The sequence below is a fragment of the Seriola lalandi genome, unplaced genomic scaffold (genome assembly GCF_002814215.2).
Source record: "Seriola lalandi dorsalis isolate HSWRI2012SDOR001 ecotype SW California unplaced genomic scaffold, Sedor1 jcf7180002054581, whole genome shotgun sequence".
Taxonomy (NCBI): Eukaryota; Metazoa; Chordata; class Actinopteri; order Carangiformes; family Carangidae; genus Seriola; species Seriola lalandi.
In genome coordinates this window covers 2,104,171-2,126,643 of record NW_019525134.1, presented here as the reverse complement: position 1 = coordinate 2,126,643, position 22,473 = coordinate 2,104,171, and the positions used below count along the sequence as shown (strand labels likewise).

General features: G+C 44.3%; 1 protein-coding gene across 1 annotated transcript in view; it reads left to right on the top strand.

Annotated features, from left to right (window-relative positions):
- Positions 1-22,473, top strand: part of lhfpl7 (LHFPL tetraspan subfamily member 7) — a 94,945-nt gene that overhangs the window by 16,488 nt on the left and 55,984 nt on the right. The window contains exon 2 of the mRNA XM_023418181.2: positions 9,509-9,647. Within this exon, the coding sequence (XP_023273949.1) occupies positions 9,509-9,647 (139 nt within the window). The remainder of the gene's footprint in view (positions 1-9,508; positions 9,648-22,473) is intronic.

Below are 22,473 nucleotides of genomic sequence, written 5' to 3'. Positions count from 1 at the left end.
GATGAGGGGGGAGTCGGACACAAAAGTATCAGTTGCGCTATAATTCAATTACAGCATCTATTGAGAGAGGAGAGAAAGGAGAAACTTTGCCTGCGGTTCCTCTCTTTTGACTACCCATCAGCCCCCACCACCAGCAACCTATTATAAAGCTGAATGAGAACCTGTGGCCCGGCTGTAAGGATGTCATCATTAAACCAGGCTGTGAGGGATCCCATACATTTCCAACCAGCTATTTGATCCTCACATCTGATCTCATCCGCTTTTGTGATCTATTATGAACGAGAGAGAGAGAGAGAGAGAGAGAGAGAGAGAGAGCGATGGACAGGCGAGGAGGGGGTATTAAGAAGTTTCTGGGTAGGTGCAGTTTTTATCTCCTCAACCTGCACCCCCCCCAGGGCATCAGCTACCATTTAATTGAGAGCTGAGAGAAATAAGGAGGGAAAAATAGAAGCAGGAGAAAAGGCTTCTGTGTTTGCTTCTTGCTATTTGGATGCTCTGCCCCCCCCCACACACACACACACACAGACACACACACACACACACACACACACACACACAGGGGGGCTGTGTGGAGCCACATGGCAGCAGGAGGAGGTGTGATGATCAGGGTGTAGGAGATCGTATCCACAGCATCTCTGCACACGGAGCAGCTATGTGAAGTGTGTGTGAGTGTCTGCTGCTGTGATCACTGCACTGTAGGAAAACACGGCCATGTAGTGCTGCAATGTGTGTGTGTGTGTGTGTGTGTGTGTGTGTGTAGCAGGTGGTGCTCAGCAATGCCAGATGGACACTTGATCACTTGTCATGCAGCTCTTGATGAAACCATAAAGAGGATCCATTGTCATCATCATCCTCCTCCTCCTCCTCATCCTCCTCCTCCTCCTCCTCCTCCTCCTCATCATCATCATCATCATCATCAGTGAATCAAAGAGGGAATTTAGTTTAAGTGGCGTAAAGTTTCTTTTAACTTCCAGTGTTTCTTTTGATATGAATCGGTGTGACTGCAGTGCGGTGCGTGTAGTTTTTAAACAGCACAATGTGCCTAAAATAGCAGCTTTCCTCAGCGTCCTGCAGCCCTCCACAACAGCCTCCTGCATATGAGTCACAGTCTGTGCCGCTCTACCTGAGGGTTTCATAAAGATGATTCTCCTTTGGGATGAAACCTGCATGCATCTATTTCCTCTTCCTGCGCCGCAGCTAATGTGAAACTAGAGCTGTGGTTTATGTCTTTCTCCAGCAGTTCTGGGAGCCTCACTGAGGTTTTTTTTTTTTTGGCAGGTTGGCAGGCACCTCAGGCAGTTTATATTCATACAACGTCTAGTCATAGATTGAAATAAATCTTTTTCTAATCGTCTTTTTTTGAAAATGGAGGACATGGTGGAACATAATGGCTTTGACTGTGCAGAAAGCTCCAGTTATTTCTCTCCAGGGTAATCTTTGCTCTCATTTTCTCTTTTGTTAGTGTGGAAACATTTATTCTGCAATTTTTACCTTTGAACATCACTGATGAGCGGCCCATCATGTATAATGTTACTGCATGTCCTGTATATTATTATTAATATTGTTGGCTGCGCATTTCATTGTGTTCAAAGCTGACAAGGTCAAATAAATAAACTTTAATGCGTCCTATGGGGGAATTTCAGTGATGCTGAAGCTGAATATATCCTGAAAATTACAACTGAGGATGTGGAGATGGAATTAGTTCAGAACAATAGGAAAGTGATAAAGACTAAAATTTATATTAGAATCTGGCTGCTAGGAATAATGTGCAGTTATTTACGGCGCCACTGTGCGCACATGCAGATCCGCAGCCGTCTTCATTCAGACTCATATTTTACTGGTTTACAGTATATGACCATTCATATAGGAGACATTGCGCTGGCTGCTGTCAGGGTGAACACAGTTACTGAGCGGCAGGTTCATGGCGACATAGCTCATTGATCAACAATTATTTGGGTTTATTCATCACAGCCCAGAAGTGAAGTCCCGCAGGTCTGCAGGTGGTGCAGGTGGTGCAGGTGGTGCAGGTGGCGGTTAGCGACCTGGCAGCGAGGCAGCTGCCTGCAGCTCTGGACAAACTGGAACCAGGCCAGCTCCACTGCAGCGCTGTTGGCACGGCCAGATTGACCTGTTAGGGTTAAGACATGGGGGCAGAACTTTGTTATTGGCCCCTATTGACTCCTGTTCATGGCAGTTTCAGTGTTTCTCTTATTCTGGAATAATTTCACCTGGCCCCAGGTTTTCTGTGTTAATTACTCTGAAGCAGTTTGATTAAACACACTTTTATTTGGGAATATGGACTGTGTGAGCGCAGTGTGATTAAAACATTTTCTTAAACCTAGATTTGGACACATTCACTAAAACCTTCAACATGGCTTCAAAAAATCAACATCCAAGCTCAATGAAGGGGCGGGGCTTACCCTGTTGCTATGGATTACAAGATGTTTCAGTAATGAACTGACTCATTACTGACTGTGCACAGTGACAGCTGACCGGTCTGTGTCAGTGAATGTGAAGGGACATTTTCAACAATACACAGAATGGCCGAGCACAAATGAAATCAAATTGAATTGACACAGAGATTTTATTCAGTGTCACAGATTTCATACATTAAACAGTAAAATACTGGCTCGTCCAGTAGGTTGTATTTTAAGGTAGTTTTTTTTACAACTGACAAAACAAGTCTTCATCCTTTAATAGGGTAATTCTACATATAGTGGCCATTTCACAGCCTGATCTGGCGATGGCCATGAAACGACCTTCATTTATTCAACTTTTCAGAAACTTGATGAACTGTTGAAGAAACATTTGGGTCAGAAACGAGTATTTTTGGTTTGATGAATAATTCTGACAGATGGCTGTGATGTTCTGTGATATTCCTCTCATCAGCGCTGCAAACTGTGTTTTCCAGCGTCAGTAATGGAGAGATATGCAAACCATCTCCTCTGGTGTCGGTGAGATGACTGCGTTCCTGATTAACGCGCTGCAATCAAATATATGCTTTTTCATGCATCACTGACACGACGAGGTGTGTTACCTGCAGCCGCCGACTGCTGGGTGGACTACACCTCTACCTTCTCTCAGTGCTCAAAAAAGCTGTAATTTACTCTTAAACCAGAAACACACAGAATGTTTGGTTGGTAAACACAGTCCGTCAGACAGAAGCCGGAGTAAGAACAGAAACGACAGGTTTGCGGTGGCGTTCCTGCAGCCTCCGCTAACTCTGAACCAACTTCCTGCCTGGGATCCAAAACAAACATCCCTCCACACCTCATACAGCACACGCCTGTGAAGCGAAGTATGAAGGTGTGTGTGCGTGTGTGTGTTTCCTTCTCTCTGATGTGCTTCCTGCATGGGCTCATATAGGACATCCCTCCCAGGTCATTCGGCTGTGAAAGAAGCGACAGTCTTGTCCGTTGGAGAGATTCTCAGCGTGTTTTCATTTAACGTGACACCGGAGACTTCTCACCACATTAAAGCGTTACTTTGCTGTGGGGAGCGTCCTGTGTGGGTCCCTGGGAGGAAACACTGGACCTCTGCTGACAGTGAGGGGCCGTCTAGTGTTACTGTGTGACTTGGCTCTTATTGGGCAAAGATATTGACGCTGACACAATAAAAGAATATTTAGTGGAACTCAATAAACAAATCCAGCAAAAATCTTGAAACTACTCCAGGTTGTGTGGGATGTGTATCCTCAGGGATAAAGGTAACATGAGGTCAAAGTAGCTTCAGTACATCAGCCCATATGCTGAGATTAATGCACAAAGTTTGCTTTCTCAGACACTGCTTCAAAAATGTGCTATCAGCAGTCCCTTAGAGCACAGGTCCTAAATTATTTAAGTATTACATTTGTAAATTATTCATTTTGATGTCATTACTTTGATAAAAATTCTTCACATCTCCCACCACATAATGACATTAAGGCTGGCACTTGACCTCATGTGCTGCCCCTCATCGCAGAATCTCAGGAAGTCACAGGAGTTTTCCCGTCCGACCCAAAGTTCTGTAAGTTGCTGGAAGAGGCTGCAGGTTGAAGGTCGAAGGTTGTTGTCTTGGAAATACAGGAGCTGTTTGTGCTGAGAAGAATCCATTAAACATGAACTTCAGACAAACTACTGAGAGCACATACAGTGGATATATCAGTGCTTGTCAGCCACTGTAACTTTGTGAAGGACTGAAAGTGTGTGTGAGGTGTTTCTTTCTTGCAAAGATGCAACAGCAGGATGAAAGATTGTCAAAGCGCGGTAAATCTGTCTTGTAAGGACACCGAAATGTCTTTTTCAGTTTGGAGAAACACATCTCTCCGAGGGTGGATTCTCTTGTGTTCCTGAAGAACAAATTACGGAGGGAGTTCGAAGGCAGAAAATGACATAAGATTTTGACTTACAGCTTCATCACAAAGAATAAACACATTTACTAGCAAGGTACACAACATTTTTTCTCTTATTTCTGAGAAGGATAGATGTCATAATTCCCTGTGTCACTACATGTTGAAGACCTATAGGATACCTGGGAGATGTATGTATGTGGGGTTGTGGGTTGTGGGTGAGGTTTTCTCCTCCCAGCTCTTCATTCGTTACAATCCCAGTGATTCAAAAAGTGGTTTTCAGCCCAGCTAGTGGCGTAGCTGCAGGAATGTTAATTTAGGCTTGGTGGTCGGTCCCCCACTTTGGTCCAAACTGTAATACGTCAACAACTATTGGTCGGATTGCTATGAAATTAAATGTGGATATTCGTGATCTGCAGAGGATGGAGCCGAAGGACTTTGGTGAATCTCTAGTGTCATAATCAGGTCAGAATTTAAATTGATATAATATTAAAATTGCAAATGTTAGCATGCTAACTCACTAAACTAATCTGGCTTTCAGCTCTGTGTTAAAACAGCAGGAGCCGTGTCGCTGCAGGTGCTGTGATCCAGGAAGTCCAGTTTGACAAACAGGTCCATGATTTTGAACCTTTAGAAGTGTTTATATGCTGACGTGAAGTGACTCCGCTGTGCGTCCCTGTGTGTGTGTGTGTGTGTGTGTGTGTGTGTGTGTTGGAGTGGGAACAACGAGCGCTCCCATGTCCTCCCAAGTGCTCCTGAATGTCACATCCTATCTGCAGCCCGTCCCCGAGGCACAAATGGACACTCCATCCACTTGTCAGGTGATTAATCTCCCTCCCCTCTCCCCCTTATCTCCTCTCCATCTCGTATTCACTCTGTACACACAGCTTCTTCAGAGGACCATCACACGTACATACACACACTTATCCTTACGACACTCCCTCTCCCAGTTTCCTCCCAGTGAAGATCGATGAGGAAGTCGTTATTCAGCACATTAATATAGAAGGAGGGGGGGAGGTTTTTTTATGGTATGAGTGTTCTGTTTGTCAGGATCGTCAGGATTCCTCTGAGAGACGGTGAAGTTGCAGCTCACAGAAAGACGAGTGGACAGATGAAATCTCAGCTGATTCCTCGTGTGTGTGTGTGTGTGTGTGTGTGTGGATGGAGCAGAAACACCTCTGGTGGCTCAGGGATATTCTGGGAAGCTGTGTTACGGTGCTAATGGGCTTCTAGAGGCAGAACATGTCAAGGCTGATGCTTTTGTGTGACCACTGGGCTCTCGCGCTGCTGAATGCTGATCAGTGATGGGAGGGCTGAGGCGAGCGCACAGAGAGACAGAGGATGAGACAGCAGTTGCGTGCACATGACATACCTGTCCACATTAAGAGCGTACACTAAAGCGCACGCACGCACGCACTGAAAGAGCCATCTAGCAATAAGGCAAACGCGTCATGTCTGCCTATCCTCGGATCTGCAGTGCTCTTGCCTCACCTCTTGTCCTCCATAAAAGCGAGCCATTGGATTGTAAAGTGGTGGGGTTATTTCTGTCAAGGGCCGGTGCTGCGCATTAACTGTCTCCTCTTCCTGGCACTTCTGAAGAGCAGAAACCCTCCATTTTCCACAGCCCTGCTGAAACATTTAGCCCTTCTGTCTGAGCTTGGAAAGGCAAAGTGCGTTTAATGAGACATGCCTTGCCATCTCCATCTTGTAACTCCCAATTGAGGAGACAATGAAATTTCATTGGCCCGTGCAGTGTAATCCCCGACTTCCTTAATGTAATTGGAAATCAAAGAGTCTCCCTCAGACCGGCCCATTATTACTCAAAGCAGCTGGATGCAGGTTTTCTTGTGTTGGTGTGGTTATTGGTCTCCATCAGGCTCAGGTTGTGGACCATTTATTGTGAGAAACCAATAAAGTTTCTTTATGACGGAGCTGGGCAGTGGAACATGTGCAGCACTGCCTGTAGCCTTTAGTTTTATCAGCGTTGTAACACTTGTATGGTCATATTAACGGCGGCTCCAGGCCACTCACTTACTGCCGTGGGATTAAATGGTGGTTGTGGGTCAAGTCTGCCAGTTCCCTGTATTAATTATGATTGTGTTGTAAAAGTTGTGTCTTTGTGCCTCAGTGCACCTGAAGTCACAATATCCTGAGAGGATTACCTTCCTAAGAGATGAAGACAAGTCAGTCCGTCTCTTTCAGCCTCCTGCTGGAATAAAAGTGTTTTTTTTTTCTCAACCACTTATTTCCACATAATTACAATCTGTTTAGGAAGAATCACTGAAAGGACCAGTGCTGTTTTTTTAAATTAACTTGCGCTCAGAGAAACACAAATACAGTCGAGGAAAAAAGGCCTCAGAAATCTTTTCTGTATTGTTTGTAAGTAAAACGTGTGATGACACACACACACACACACACACACACACACACACACTGCCGGGAGCTGATTAATTGAGACACCGTGAATTGAAATGTTGGTTGTTTTCTGTAAAAATAGCTGTGTAGGGCTCCAGTAGCCTTTATTAGTCTCTGGGGCTGTGTCTAAATGGCACGCACGCAGAAAATGTCATGTGTATAAATGTATTACTGCTCGCAGATAATTAAGAGACTGAAAAAATAGACAGAATACACAAGTAGCAGATGGATTTACAGCTTATATGGACATATTTAGATTTACAACCAATTACAGCAATCTTCATTTTTATGCTAATCATCAACATCAGAACTGAATTCAGCTGACCACAACATTACGACGTTTATTTTATTGTTTAGTAAAAGTAAAACCTTATAGAACTGAACACTGCCGCCTCCCCTCCCCCTCCCCTCCCCTATAGGAGACTTGATGTACCTTTAATGTGTCACAGAGAAATGAGAACAGCGGGGTGGGAGGTAGGATGCACACTGGGAGCCCAGGAGGCACGCCAAGATCAAGCTGCGGAGAGAGAGGAGACATTCCTGTGCATACATGAATATCATTCCAGCAGGAGAGACGGGAGAACAAAGAGCACAGAAGTTAATGGCTTTCTGTATCTTCAAGTGCGTCGCTGCGTCTTCTCCACATTCAAAACAAGGGAAGGACGTATTGTTATCCGTGTCGAAAAATAAAGTTGGGAATCAGCTCTTTCTGCTATCTAATTATTGTCCAGCTGAAAACAACTTCACTGTTTTACACCAAACTCCATTCAAACCTTGGATGTGTGTGCTGATACCTGATAGCAGGTGTCGTGTACGGAGAGCAGGCAGAAATAAAATGACACTCTGGAGAAACATAAAAACTATAAACATAAAAATTCCCATAGTCCATCCATCCATTAGTTATACTGCTCATCAGGTGGCCAGTCTATCACAGGGCTGATACCTGGAGACAAACAACCAGTCACGCTCTCACACTGAGCTCTAACCTAACGTACATGTCCTTGGACTGCGGGAGGAAGCCAGAGAACCCAGAGGGAACCCAGAACATGCAGACTCCTAACAGAAAGGCCCCAGACCCGGGTTCGAACCCAGAACCTTCTCATTCTGCTAACCACTGCACCACCGTGCCGCCCTCCATCCCATAGTGGTTGAGATATATTTCAGACTGGACCAAAGTGACTGAGCAGCACTGTCGTCTCTACAGCCGCTTGAAGCTGAGTTGCACTACGGTGTTTGCAGAGAACTTCAGCTGTTGTGCCCAAGAGTTTCTCTGTCTGCTGTCTCACACTGAAGCCATGACGAATGTGACCAGACTGTGCACTGCTGAGTGCCGAGGGTCTCTGTGCTGAATACTGATGATGTTTGAGGTGGAAATGAAGTCAAATGAAACCTATAGGAGTTGTTCTTATTCTGCACATGTTCCTTCCTCGCTTAATTGTTATAGTTAAGGTGCCCTTGTGCAAGGCACTCTGCTCTCTGCAGTTCTCAACGAGCCGACGTGTCACCCAGATGTGAATGTGTGTGAGCTGTTACATTAAGAACACACACGTTCAGCAAACCTGGACAAATAAAGGTCAAAAGAATAATCATTAGTCATTGCTTCCAACATCACGACACTTCAATATTCCCCCCCCCCCCCCCCCTTTACCAAACAACCCCCAACCAGCTAATTAAATCTTCTGTCAGGCATGGAAATCGCTCTGCTTTCATCCTCCCTCCGTTCACGTCAGTCATGTCAGGGACATGCATAATGACACGTGTTTTAGGGCTGTAATTCCCTCGTGCATGTTAGACATCTCTCTCCGATCGCCCCCGCCTGCATGCTAATCACCCATGTGGCGCTGTTTTCTGACTGCGTTGCTGTGTTGCTCTTAGTCCGGGACACACACTTTTTAAAATGTGTCGAGGAGGATGTGTGGCAGCTTTATTGAAGCTGGAGAGCCAGTTTGAGAGGCTGTGCAGATCAAACAGCGCCACAGAGGCACACAGGTTGTGGGAAACACACACACGCACGCACACACACGCACGCACGCACGCACACACACACACACACACACACGCGCACACACTCTCTCACATACTTTCAAACTCAGCTGCCACTTGTCCAGGAATGTGCACTTTCCCAGGAGTCTTTGCAAGAGCAGAGCAACAGGGCAGCTTAGCTCTGATGAGAGTGAAAATCCAGCCAAAGCTCTGACAGGACGTCGTACAAAGAACCAAACTTCCTCACAGCTGGTGAATTAAATAAGCCGCCTGCTTGTTCAGATTACCAGTATGGATACATTCATACAAACAGGAAAACTGTGAATGAATCTTGTCACTTGTTCAAGTCCTTCCCCTGCCTGTGTTTTGCTCCTCTTGCTCGCAGCGTGTGTGTGTGTGTATGTGTGTGTGTGTGTGTGTGTGTGTGTGTGTGTGTATGTGTGTGTGATTAAGCGAAGATGTAATGAAAAGGGACAGTGGCCTGTTGTTTGGCCATGCAGTGCTGTTTTCCAGCTGAGATAGCCATTAACTTGTTAGCAGGATTGGCTGTGAGATTATAAAACCTGACCTGACCAAAACACACACTTTTGGGTTTGGGTTTGGGGGGGGGGTCAAAGGAGGGTAAATATGTACATTTGTCTGCGGCTACATGACGGCAGCTATCCACAGAAGAAGGAACTGATGTGCAGCTGTTGTCAATCAGCGCTGTGCTCGGTCTATTTTAGTGAATAAATGGAGCTGAAATTAAATTGTTGTGTGTGTGTGTGTGTGTTTCTTCCTCAGACCAGTGCAGTGCTGTGTTCTGGCGGCTGTGCTCTGCTGGCTGTCAGCTCCCTGTTGGCCATCATCACCATCTTCCTGCCCAGCGGAGGATGTGAGAGGAGGATCTGCACCCTGGCTGGATACATGCAGATGGCTGCAGGTCGGTACAGCTGTGAAGACACAGCAGGTTGCACACACTCATACTAGATAAGATAAAGTCCTGCAACGGTTTAAAATATATCATTTCAGTAACTCGACATCCTTCACTATCTTTCACCATCATGGCCGCTGTGCAACAAGCGCTGATAGTGCTGCCTGTTACCAGAACTGTAAAAAAAGAGGAGCTGACTTTGTTACCCATCAGTCAAACAAAAAAAAAGGAGAAACAAAAGAAACAGATCAAATACCATTGCTGCTAGGCAACCGGAGCCTGCATGGCACTTGTAGGGGTGAATTGGTGAAGGGAAGGCGAGGATAGATTTAGAGCCTGCTGTAAAAAGACAATTACGCCTCCTTAACACAGGTCATTGGTTCAGGGCTACATGTGGCTTATCAGGCCGCCGCTTTCACTCCAACAGAGAAGAAGTCTCGTAAACAAAGTGCGGTCTTGTCAGTGGTTAGGCTTTAAAAACCCCATAATGCAGCGCAGCTCATGTCACTGCTCAGTGCCGGCCTTCACTCTCCCGCCTTGTGCATCGGACCATTGTAATGGCATTTGGTACAAATGTGCAGCATTTTACTGTCGCTGTATGAGAGGATGCTTCATGTGCGCTTCACTTACAGCAACATACAGTCTTTTCTTGCAAAAGCCAGTTCCTATTGTGCTTTTACCGAATATATGCACTGATGAAATAAGAAAAATAAGATGTAATATCGTGTACAAATTATGTCTTTTCTTAATTAGCAAGCCTCTTGAACTAATACATCCAAAATGGAATTTTGCCTGGAATAAATTCCTGCAGAATTAGTGAGCTTCTCAAGAGTCTCACTTGTACTTTGTGTTAAGTGCTAATCAGCAAATATTAGCATGCTAACACACCAATCTAAATCAGTGAACTTGTTAAATATAATACCTAGCATTGCCATTGTGAGCATGTTAGCATGCTGATATTAGCATTGCACAGCCTCATAGAGCTGCTAGCATAGCTGCAGGTCTTTTCTGAAGCCCTTCCAGCGCTGACCTTCTAGCATACCGTTTTGATTTAGTAAGTCTGAAGCCTCTTCATCTGCACACTCTGTTCTTCAGATCAACTGATCCGCAAACCCTTAATTGTTATTTTCTTCCCCCCTCTCTCATTTATTTAGCATCAGCAGCAATTACGTAGCCTCTATCCTTGAGAATATTGAGTAGCTAATTTAAATCTCTGCATGTGGCATTTAACTAAGCGTAATTAGAGGCTGAATTCATTGAGCAGGTTAAATCTTTATTGGCAGAGCTGGAACTTTCACAGGGTCTGGTTAATGTTGTGTTTGAAGTGGTACTTATTGCTTACAGCCAGACGCTCATACTTCTCTGTCTGACTCCAGGATCAGATCAATGTTGCTTTGGGAAGATGAGAAGGAGTTTGTGGCAAAGCAGAGCCTGTTTTTGTGAGTGTGTGTGTGTGTGTGTGTGTGTGTGTATGTGTGCATCCATGTGCTAAATCCTTGTTTATTGTGTCTTTCATTGCGACAGACTTTGCTAAATAACAATGCGAAGTGAGGAACCGGGCCTTTGTTCCGTTTCCAGGTCGACTCTTGTCTAGATAGACAGAGGTTTCACAGAGAGCCCACAAAGCCCTGAGGAGGGTAGATCAGAAGAGTGTTTGTTTTCCCCAGCATTGTAAGTACGTCTGTGTGTGCGTGTGCGTGTGTGTGTGCGTGTGTGTTGAGAGGGTGATATCAAAGTGAGCTGATAAACTGAAACAAGCAGATTAAGAACAATGGTTTTCTTTGTGGTGTGCATACCATCAGTGTTGTTTTTGAAGATTTGTGTTTTCTAGCAGATTGGGAGAAATGAACTGCTGACGAGACGCTGCTTGTCAACTTTCCCTTTGCAGATAGAAGTGATGCCTGTTTTGATCCCCATGTTTTCTACAGTATCTGACAGGCAAAGGAGACGTCTGTGTGTGTGTGTGTGTATGTGTGTGTGTGTGATGTTGTGTTACTCATGGGGGATAAAAGTCATTGAGAAGATGAAAATGATAAAACAGAGGTTAGCATTTTGCTGATCATTACTATGAGGTTGAAGATTAGAATAAGATAAGAATATGTAACGTCGCGGGAGAAGCTCAGGGTTTAAGTGTTTTGAGAGTTTTCTTCTGACGACTGAAGGAAGACAAGGTAAACCAATGAGATGTCAGATATGAAGGGAAGGATGAGTTTATTTAATGGCAATGCAAAAAACTTTATTGTTATTTCTGTCATGTAGCTCGTCACATGAAAAACTGGCAGTAGGTGAAAAGATACAATTTTTATTTTATTAGACATGAAGCTTAATTACAGTTGTGGAGTTCACAACTTTAGTCTGTTGCACTTTTGATGATGTTGGACAATAAACCAAAGTCATGTGCTACATTACATCCTGCAGGATTCAGCTAGTCACTGGTTCAACATCTCCTCCACATCAGTGACGTAAAAACAATCTATTATTATTATTTTTCACAAAACACTTAAATTAAATAGTTAAAAATGAAAATAACATTGCAAAACAATGAATCTATGAATATGCAATAACAGTTTGTTTTAAGTTCACTTCACTGAAAAGTATATGTTGCATATTTGACGATGATTAGTGATAAGATCTAAAACTGCAGTAATGTAAGTGTGTTTGTATATAGTATGTCCATGTGCATGTTCAGTCTGTTGCAAATTTACCTCGTGCACACTCTGTCTCTGCCTGATGCTGGGGTATTATGTCATTTCCCACTATCACCATTTAGAGTTAATTAAAGTTAAAGCAGGCGGTGCCTTCTCCAAACATCTGCACACTCCTCACTAACAATATGTGGACATTATTCACACAGAGAATCTGCACTCATAACTAAGACTCACGACGGCGTTAACCAGAGGCTGAATCATTTTAACTCCTCCTGTAGACAGTGGCCATGTTCAGCCTCCTCCAGGACAGACACGGGCTGTTTTCCTTTTACGACGACATCTGCTGTATCACTGTTACACGGCGAGATCGTAGGAGGAACAACCAGGAATGTTTGCACGTCCACTTAGTAGCAGAACCGTGCAGCCTTATGACCTCACATATTAACAATCCTGTCATGTCTTGCTCCATAAACACACAGGCGCTCGCACACAGCCGAGGGCCGGGTCGAACCAGGAAAAGCCTTTTTTTTCGAGATAAACCTGCCCGGCTCCTTCCTTTCTCAGCCCAGCGGTCCCATGGGGGAAGTCCAGAATTAGATGTGAACTTGCAGAGCCTCCGTCGGTTCAGCTCGGCACTCCATCCAGTGGGTTAGCTGCTGCGCCCGCCGCCATCAATGTTTTACGCTCAGAGAGAGGGAGGCTGAACATTTCTGTGAGCTAAGGCGGCGAGCTTTTTCCTCTGTCATGCATATTTCATCGGCCTGTTCTTCTCAGTGGTCAGGATCTATCGGGTCGGACGGCTCTTTGGTCAGGCGGCGTGTACTGTGTGCGGGGAGAGAGGACATCCTCACAGACGCATAAATTTAAGTTTATTTTATTTTCTGTTTTGCTAATGTTCCATCTGCTCAGAGTCGCAGCAACTTTACTACCTTCCTTCTTGCTGGTAATTTCAGTTTATTTCTCAGACTCATCCGCTGACAGAAGCAGCTGAAGACCACCCTGGGGTTTCACTGTGCAACAACGCTCAGGCAGATTCTCACAGTGCAGTTATCTGTTCGGGGCTGGAAAACATGTCACACTCTGCTGAGCGCACAAGCACCCACTGCACATACACGCTTAATCTAAAGCTGTTTTCCTGCAGGGTTACAGTCATATCAACATATAGAGATCATTTACGTGGTGTGCTTACATGAAATTATCCTGAATGTTTTTATTTGCCGCATTGATTGCCTGTTGTTTTCTCTTTTTTTTATTGATTTGACTGCGAGTGAGTGGTGTTCCAGTTCAGAAAGATGTTTTTAAGTGGTTCTGCGGGAGTTTCATGGGTTGAGGACTTGAAAGGGATCCGCCTGAAGGTCTGTTTTTCTGCTCTTGAAAGAAATATGAACCTTTTAGTGTTCTTTTTTTTTCTTACCTGTACAGTCAGAGATGTTTGTGTTGCTCCTTCTGAAGCAGCAGCAGCAGCAGCAGCAGCAGCTTGAGGTTTTTCATTGTTACATGGAGAGATAAAAGGAGAGGAATGGCACTCAGCAATAAATAGGGAACCACACATGAAATCCTGCTTCACTTTGAGCGCAGAATTTGGCAGAACTGTTAACATATGAGAAGTATGTAACTCCTCACGGTCCGGGAGTAATTTATTTTATAACAATTTAAGAAATATAATGTGCTGCAGCATGAAAATGTTCTTGTTTTTCCCAAGATGGAAAGATCTTATCGCACTGCTTGAACCTCGAGATGTCACACATTCAGTAAAGAGTGCTACAGTTTCCCAAACTGAAAGCACAACTAGATAACTGAAGAAACATTTTTAAATAATGTTTTAGATAACTGAATTGTGTAAATGTTTTCTTGGTTGAAAAGCCGGATATGTTATTTTATCATAAAGGGAGTAGTGCTTTGAATAAAGCCTTATGAAGTGACGTAGACCTCAACATGTTTGGGGAAAGCTGCCACTTATTGTAATATTTTCAACCCAACTCTTTTGGCTTCATACCTTCAAAACAAAGAAAGATCATCAAATGATTCCTCTGAACCGTGGGCAGTTGTCTTTATCTTTCATCTTTTGACATTTGATAATTTGAATAATTAGCAGCATGTCTCCAGGGATGGGGATGTTAACATTTTGCTAATTTGAAATAAGAAGGTGAACGTGGCGAATATACCGACAGAACTTTAGTATTTTAGCATTGTCACCGTAAGCATGTAAACATCCTGACGTTAGCATTTAGCTGAAGTGCAGCCTCACAGAGCTGCTTGCATGGCTGTTGTTACAAAGGTCAACAGATAAAACATCCAGTGTTTCACAGAGAATTGTCTAAAAACATTAGTATTTTGTGACCCTCGGCGGGTCCTGACCCACATATTGGGAAACACTGATTTAGAGAAATATTTGATGTATGGTTCTGAGTGTTGAGAGGCAGGGTTAGCTGCTAGAGGGCACAAACTAGCCTCTTGTAACAACTAGTCCATTCTTCTGGTATCTGCAGATATTTAGTTTTAGCCTCAGGACCGTATTTAAATCAGAGCCGTGACACTTCGGCTGCTCTTGGCACCGAATGAACCAATTTTACAGTCGTAGCAGAATGAATGAAACGATTCTGCGAAGGAATGTTATCGTTTGCACGGTGCAGCAACTTTTGGCTTAAGAAGGTTTCTAATTTGGAGCTGAACTCCATCCAACCCTGTGAATATTTCCCTTTGTAGATTCCCCCTGTGCAACCCTCTGAAACTGTGCCCTCTTATCTGCATCCTCATCACAGAGTCCTTCAGTGTTTTCATCCCGACCCCGGCTGCTCGGGGAAGGAGAGGGAGTTTGTGTTGCTGTGTATGTGTGCTCCCTCGCCCACATATACATGTACTCTCTCACATCCAGTTTCATTGTGCTGATGCTGAGGAAGCCCGGCCTGCTGTGTCAGCGTTCCCTTGGGCAAAGCTGCTGTGCACATGTCCTCCGAAGCTTGGCGATGAAAATAGGAAGTTGCTTTGATCAAAGCACCTGCTGTGTTATTCCAGTGCTGCTGTCGCCGCCGGAGCCCGTGTGGTACCTGTGCCAGCTGTCAATCATCTCTCCGATACAGATGAATACATTTTCCTTATCAGGCGGGATTAGAGCGGCAGAACGTGTCCCTCCGACAATTAAATTACACTTCTTTCATCAGGGAGGATGATTGGACCATTATTCATATCACCATTAGTATTCTGAGAGTTCTGCCTTGAATAAAGTGTCGGGCCGAGCGAGAGAACTTTTCTTAGAGAGCAAACATCACCAAAACATTGTTTGATTATCTCTGCCATCTTTGAACTCCTTCCAGCTGCCTGCGGGCCACGATGCAGCCGTTTCTGTCCAGTTTTAAACTTTTCAGTGAATCAATGCTCCTTTTTCTGACCCGTCACTCCTCCATCTTCCATCCGATTTTTTTCTTTCATCCGTTTCTCTTAACTCCTCTCTGCCTCGCAGAGTATTCCCCACAAGCACATCTTTACTGCAATCAGAGCCCCAAACCTCCTTTTGCTTTTTTTTTTTTTTTTTGTCGATCACTGATATTTCATTCTGTTTCATCATGAGTCGGCCGGCTGCGGCTCCCGCACACCTCCAAAGTACGTTTTTACAGGGAGAACTTGTTCAGCGCCGAATCACACTGATCTCCCAAAGAATTCAAAGACAGAGAAGTCGATCAGCTTCAACACACCAGAGCCTGCTGTGCTTGGTGTGTGTGTGTGTGTGTGTGTGTGTGTGTGCATGCTGACAGAACATGACCCAGTTAAGGTGCAGTGTGATGCCGACATTGTAACCTCTTCACCTGTGCCTCACAGCGAGCTGACAATAGACATTAATCACAGATGTGCGTCCTGTCAATCAGAGCTGACTGTGTGTGTGTGTGTGTGTGTGTGTGTGTGTGTGTGTGTCTGTGTCACTTTTGTATAATCAGAGCTGCATTTTGCTCTTGCTGTTGACAGTAATGTGATTGGTCACATCTCACCATCGCTGCCTCCTACACACACACACACACACACACACACACACACATACGCAGGAATCTGAACATTTTCTCTGGGTTTCTGCTCCACTTTTACAGATCTCATTAATTAAATAGGACGGGAGCAGATTTACAGAGAATCATTAATATTTACTGGAGAAACACGACGCAGCCACTTCATCTGCAAACTTGACAAAGCATTTACAAACATACGACAAGTTTGATTCATTCATGAACATGTTTTGCTGCTGTGTTACAGCATCTTTCATTTTTGCAAATGTTCCCAAATGGATAAACGGAGCCTAATGTCTACTTATGAATCAAAGCCTGCGTGTGTGTGTTTGTGTATTTGTGTATGCTAAGCTTGGTCATTGGTCAAATCTGATGTCTCACTGTAATTATGAGCACAGCGGCGCTCGGCTCTGCTCACTCACTGATACATTACCCACAAAAAAACCACAGTAATTGGTCCACCAGTCAGTGAGAGCCGGGCTGTAATTAAGACTGAACTTTCATCCTGTCCAATTCATCCATTTTCTTTTAATTCACTGGAGAGCTCTCATATAGACGTCTGAGATCAACAGTTTTTTTTTTTTTAAAATCTGTCTTTAATGTTGCCTTTTGAAAGTGCATCTGCGCTTTGATATTTTCCTCATCATCAAATGTGAAGAGGCAAGAATAGCAGTGTGTGTTTCAGAGATTTCCCCTCTGATATTCATGTTCTTTACAATATTAATTAACCTTCCTTATCTTCTGTATATGCTGGAAAGCCTTTGATTATCTCTGCTTCTGCACACTCATTTGTAACACACACACACACACACACATACACACACACACACACTGAAACTGTCCTAGCGTGTGGTTTCGCCTTCGCAAGCAACAAATGACATGTTGACATACGGAGGAGAGGAGGAAGATGAACAGAGGCAGGTTGAGACGAGAGGAGTGGGAATCGTGGCACTTTATTTTTTTAGTTCTTCATATTTGTTCTGGTGGATCGACTCCGTCCGCTCACTTCTGTCAGACGGAGAGAACCAGCCCAGGGTCCAAAACATGTTCGGCTGCTTCTTATTCCTCTCCTGTCTCTTCCTGCGCCTCCATCATTCTGGCATGAAAACCCTCACACACACACACACACACACACACACACACACACACACACACACACACTCAAAGAACCAGTGGCTATGCATATTGCATGAGTCCTCCACCTCTGAAGGCCTCTCTGCTTTTTTCATTTTGCGACTTACAGCAGAGATGATGAGGTGGAAACCAGATCCAGCACTTAAGGGCTGTTTCCTTCCTTTACTGCAGAAATGAGAATCTGCTGTTTGTGGGAAACCTGTGACTTGATGTTGTGATCTTCAGTTTTAAGACAACAGTGTAATTTGTAAATATCTTTGTGTTATAAATATTTGACACCTGGAAAATAATGAAATCCACTGCCTGATCTGCTGTTGTCTACATTTCCTCCTTGGCGTCGCTCTGCGTGTCTTCACCCTGGCTTCACAGAGGAGGCTCTGCATGTTGGTGGGGATTTTTCTCTTCCTTTTTTGTGTCTTAAATGATTTTTGATAAAACAATATCTGAGGTTCAGTTGAATCCAGCAAAATAGAGACTTAAGCAGAGGTCACAACGCAAAACAGGTGGTGCCAGAAGCTTGTTGATGCACTTCTCACAGGGTCAGCTGGCGAGCTGCTGTAGCTGGCGAGCTAACTGCTAACTCGCCGGGCGAGCGCCTGTCAGTCACAATAGCTGCCACAGCTGTTCAATAAAAGGTTAATGAAGAGGGGAAATAAATCTCTCAACGCATTTGTCTGCTAACCATTTCTCGTTTGTTGAACAGTTTCTACTCTGATATATTAAATAAATCAAAATACATAAATGAATATTGATTTTGGACGTTGGCTCTCTGTTCCGTCAAAGGTCGCGCTGTCAAGACGGCTTGCTATTGGTCAGTGGCACAAAAGTACAGGTCAAAGTTCACCGAACGTGAAAAATTTACATTGTTTCACCCTCGTGGCTGAATGCACTGATTGCTGCCGCCTGACAGTCCTGGTCATAACTCAAGTCTTAAAAGTCTGACTGCACAGTGAACACAACTGTTGGCTGGAGCTGTGTGCACCTGTGCTAACACTCAGGTGTGTGCCCCGCCTGTTTAACTAGGTATTACTGAATATCAACAGATGTAGATGGTTTCTTGTCACAGTCATGCTGGCTGTGTGTGTGTGTGTGTGTGTGTGTGTGTGTGTGTGTGTGTGTGTGTGTGTGTGTGTGTGTGTGTGTCTTCCAGGAATTCCCACTAGTGCCTGTGATGAGAACAAGAGTCTGGATGACTCATTGTTGTGTCTGTGTCTGTTGGATTGCAGCTGTTTTAGTGCTCCACACTGGGCCCTCAGCTGTAGACACACACACTTGGATGAGCGAGTGTGTGTGTGTTTGTGTGTGTGTGTTTATGCGAGCTTTCCTTTCAGTTTCATTTCTCTTTTGTCATTTCATCCTCTCCCCTCGCTCTCAGTGATTGATCCTCTGCTCAGAGGCTTCTCCTGAGTGCGTGGTGATGAGTGAAAGCTTGTCCCGCGCTGCCGTGTTTCTGTTTGTGCCATCTGTGTTGTTGGGAATACGTTTTTGTTGGCAATATGAAGGCTACCTGTCACACACGCACACACACACACACACACACACACACACACACACACACACACACACACACACACACACACACACACAGACCGTGATTGATTAGACCGTGCTGCTCAATTGCTATTGCTTTGCTTGTGTTTCTGACTTTCTCATTTGCATGAATGAATAAGTGAATGTGTTGCTCTGCTAAGTGAATTAAAAATGCTGCATCTGAGGATGGTGTGTAGGTGTGTACATGCATTTATGCTGACAAACCTTGAATTGTGAATTCCTGTACACACTCTGTATGTCGAGAAACAATAGGGATGAAACAGATTTCAACTCAATTCTACGTCTTGAAGGTTTTATCAGAATCTGTCCGCTGACACCTTCACCGCCACGCAGGGAGAAAACAACACTCTGAATGATCCTCTACAGGAAAAGGGATTTTGGGAAACAGGCTTGTTTGCTTTCTTGCTGAGAGTTAGATGAGAAGATCAATACCACTCTTATGTCTCTTCATTAAACATTAGGTTAGCAGCTGGTTAGCTTAGCTTAGCATAAAAGGTGAAAACAGGGAAACAGCTATGGCTCTGTGTGAGGTTAAAAAGTATTTCTTTAAATGTCATGTTGACAGTAGTTTGAGGCCGAAAGCTCTACAGCTAAAGGGTAAGCAATCATATTTTAAATGCACCAATTTCTGGTAGTTCTGTGCACGACGCTGATAAAACGTGCACAAAAGACGACAGAAAAATACTGTACTGTTTTGAACCAGCGGGGTTCTCTGTGCGTGCAGCTGCTGATCCTGCAGGTCTGCGCACATGAAAAGGGAAGAACAGCGGTGCATCTCGCACAAGTCTGAGCTTTCAAGTGTCTGCAGAGGGGAGCTTCTCTCACATGTACGTCAGCGGTGAGGGACAGACGGTGCATTCAGAGTCCGCTGGATAAGAAGCAGATATCAGGGAGATTCAGTGAGGCTGTTGGAAGAGCCAATGAGGACGGTGGTCAGTATCAGACCAGCAGCAAAAGCAGGACAAAGTTTATTGCTTCGTCATTGAGGGAGAGAAGCAAATCTTGTTCTAGAAAACCCACCAAAATCCAGTCATGTTTGCATGGACATCTGACAGACTTCAGTGAGCTCTAGATGCTGTTGTGTTGTTTGTGTTCGTACTGTTGTACGTACACTTACTTATCTATGGAAGGAGGGTTTGCTCTTCCTGCTGACTGATCGTAGTTTCACTTAAAGAGCAGAACGTTTCCCCCAAATGCGTTAAGCCCATTTAATACCACTCTTTACATTTAACACTGTGAACTCTGCATCACTCAGTCTTATATGTGGTGCTGATGTGCTACACACAGCTGTTTACACATGTTCAGTATGTGAAGGTGAGACACGTCTGTCTGCCCCTCAGACCACAGGTGTGTGTGTGTGTGTGTGCGTGTATTTTGATGAACAATGAGTAAGTTTCAAACATTTCTGACATACCTCTACATCATTATGAAAAAGATGTACTCACAGGTGCATGCCCTTGACACACACACACACACACACACACACACACACACACACACACACACACACACACACGCACACACACACACTTACATTCCTGTACTGACCCCCCAGAGCCCCACATACAGTTGGTGCTTCCTTAAATCAAACACACTCTCTCTCACACCAACGGGCAAATAGACATATGAGTGGTTCACACACATACAGGTGCAATATTCGCTCTGTCTGGCTTATATATAGCACATGTATATGCACACACACACACACACACACACACACACACCTTTGTTGTTGGTCCTGAAGATATGTATCTGTGGCTCTGCCGGGGAAGAGGATATGATATGTGCATGTCTCATATCTCACTATGAAGGTAGAGCTCAAATCAGTATTCAGGAGGAGACCTCAAGCACTAACACATACACACACACACACACACACACACACACACACACACACATGCTATATCTATTGATTTCATCAACCATTTTTGTAATGAAATCTGTCCTCATGTTTTCACCTGCTGATCCACTTGTCCCATGTTATTGATCTGCAGCTCGAGGTGTGTGAAGATGTTTTACTATGAAAGTGACATGTGACCTCCAGTATGGATTTGGGCGCTGATGTCTGTTTGATTAAAAACTTTTAAACTGAGGAAGATATTTCGTATAATTATAAACTGAATAGATTTCAGTGTTGGACTGTTGACTATGTTCCCCTGGGCTCGACAGCCTGGACCGGAGGCTTCTTGTTTTCCTGTCGTCTGAACGTCAGTCACATTCTCATGAAGGCGATGTCTCTGAAGCAATATCTCCCATCTGCTCCTCAAGGGAAAACCTTCAAATTTGGCACCTGAATTCAAAGATGAACTGATTAGATTTTGGTGGTCAAAGGTCAAAGGTCAAAGTCCCAGTGACCTCACAAAACAAGTTTTTGGCCATAACCGAAGAAGTAATATGGTAATTATGACACAATTTAATACAAATGTCTAGTTTGTATCTAAGTGATAACATTTTATATCCAAAAGGTCGAAGGTTAACTTCACAGTGACATCATAATGTTCTGCAAAAACAGCATTATTCAACACAAACTCATGAAGGAGAGACTGTGACCATATGTCCTGCAACTTGGCTGGTTGGCGGAGGGATACAACCACAAGGCGGTGACTCGTGTTTTGATCTGAGCCCAAAGAATGAAGCGATCAGTGTAATTAAATAATGTAGAATGAAGATAATAGTTATTTTCTGCCTTATATTTAAGTTTCAAAGCGTGAAAATGAATGAATGAATGAAAACATTGGATTGTTTCAAAATAAAAGCCCTATTTTGTGGTGTTTATATTAATGTGCCCCCCCCCCCGCGCCCGTGACCTCTTAAACTACGAGTTCAAGTGAGGTAAAGAAAATGTGTTTGCTCTCCACGATAGCGGCCCTCTATGAAATGAAATTATGCTTGTACAATCATGTAAAACACACACACACACGTGTCTTTTTATGCGTGCTCACATGACTCTTGTTGATTGATCTGCTGATGGGATGGATGCTCTCAAGCCTGTGATCTAATCTGTAACAGCAAAGAAGAAAACACACCAGAGGTGGAGAGGATAGAGAGGGATCTGCCCGTCTCTCTCTCTCTCTCTCTGTCCCAGCACATCCCTCACCTCGCTCGCCCCGTTCTGATTACAGTTTAAAGAAAACATCTCACAGGAGCAGACAGACAGGGGAGGAAGACGGATGGAGTGAGCAGCCAGTCTGGAACCAAACAGCTTATAGCCTGGTCTCCCCCACCAGCCCCTCTTGTTCCTTTCCCTCCTCTCACCGTGTGACTGTGGGGTCAAACGAGGCTGCCGGGCAGGAAGTGAAGTATGAATAAGATGGGATCACCCTGCCAGACATATTTCTCAACCACACCCTCTTTTGTCTCTTTGATTGTGTAGTTTTTGCCGTGGACACCGGCTCGGTCGTCACAGGGAAACTAAATGTTCACTAAACGCCTCTTTGACAAAACACTGCTCTGTGTTCAGTCATGTCTGCGGATACTCTCTCCCAAACAAACCTCTCCTCTGTGTGCTGA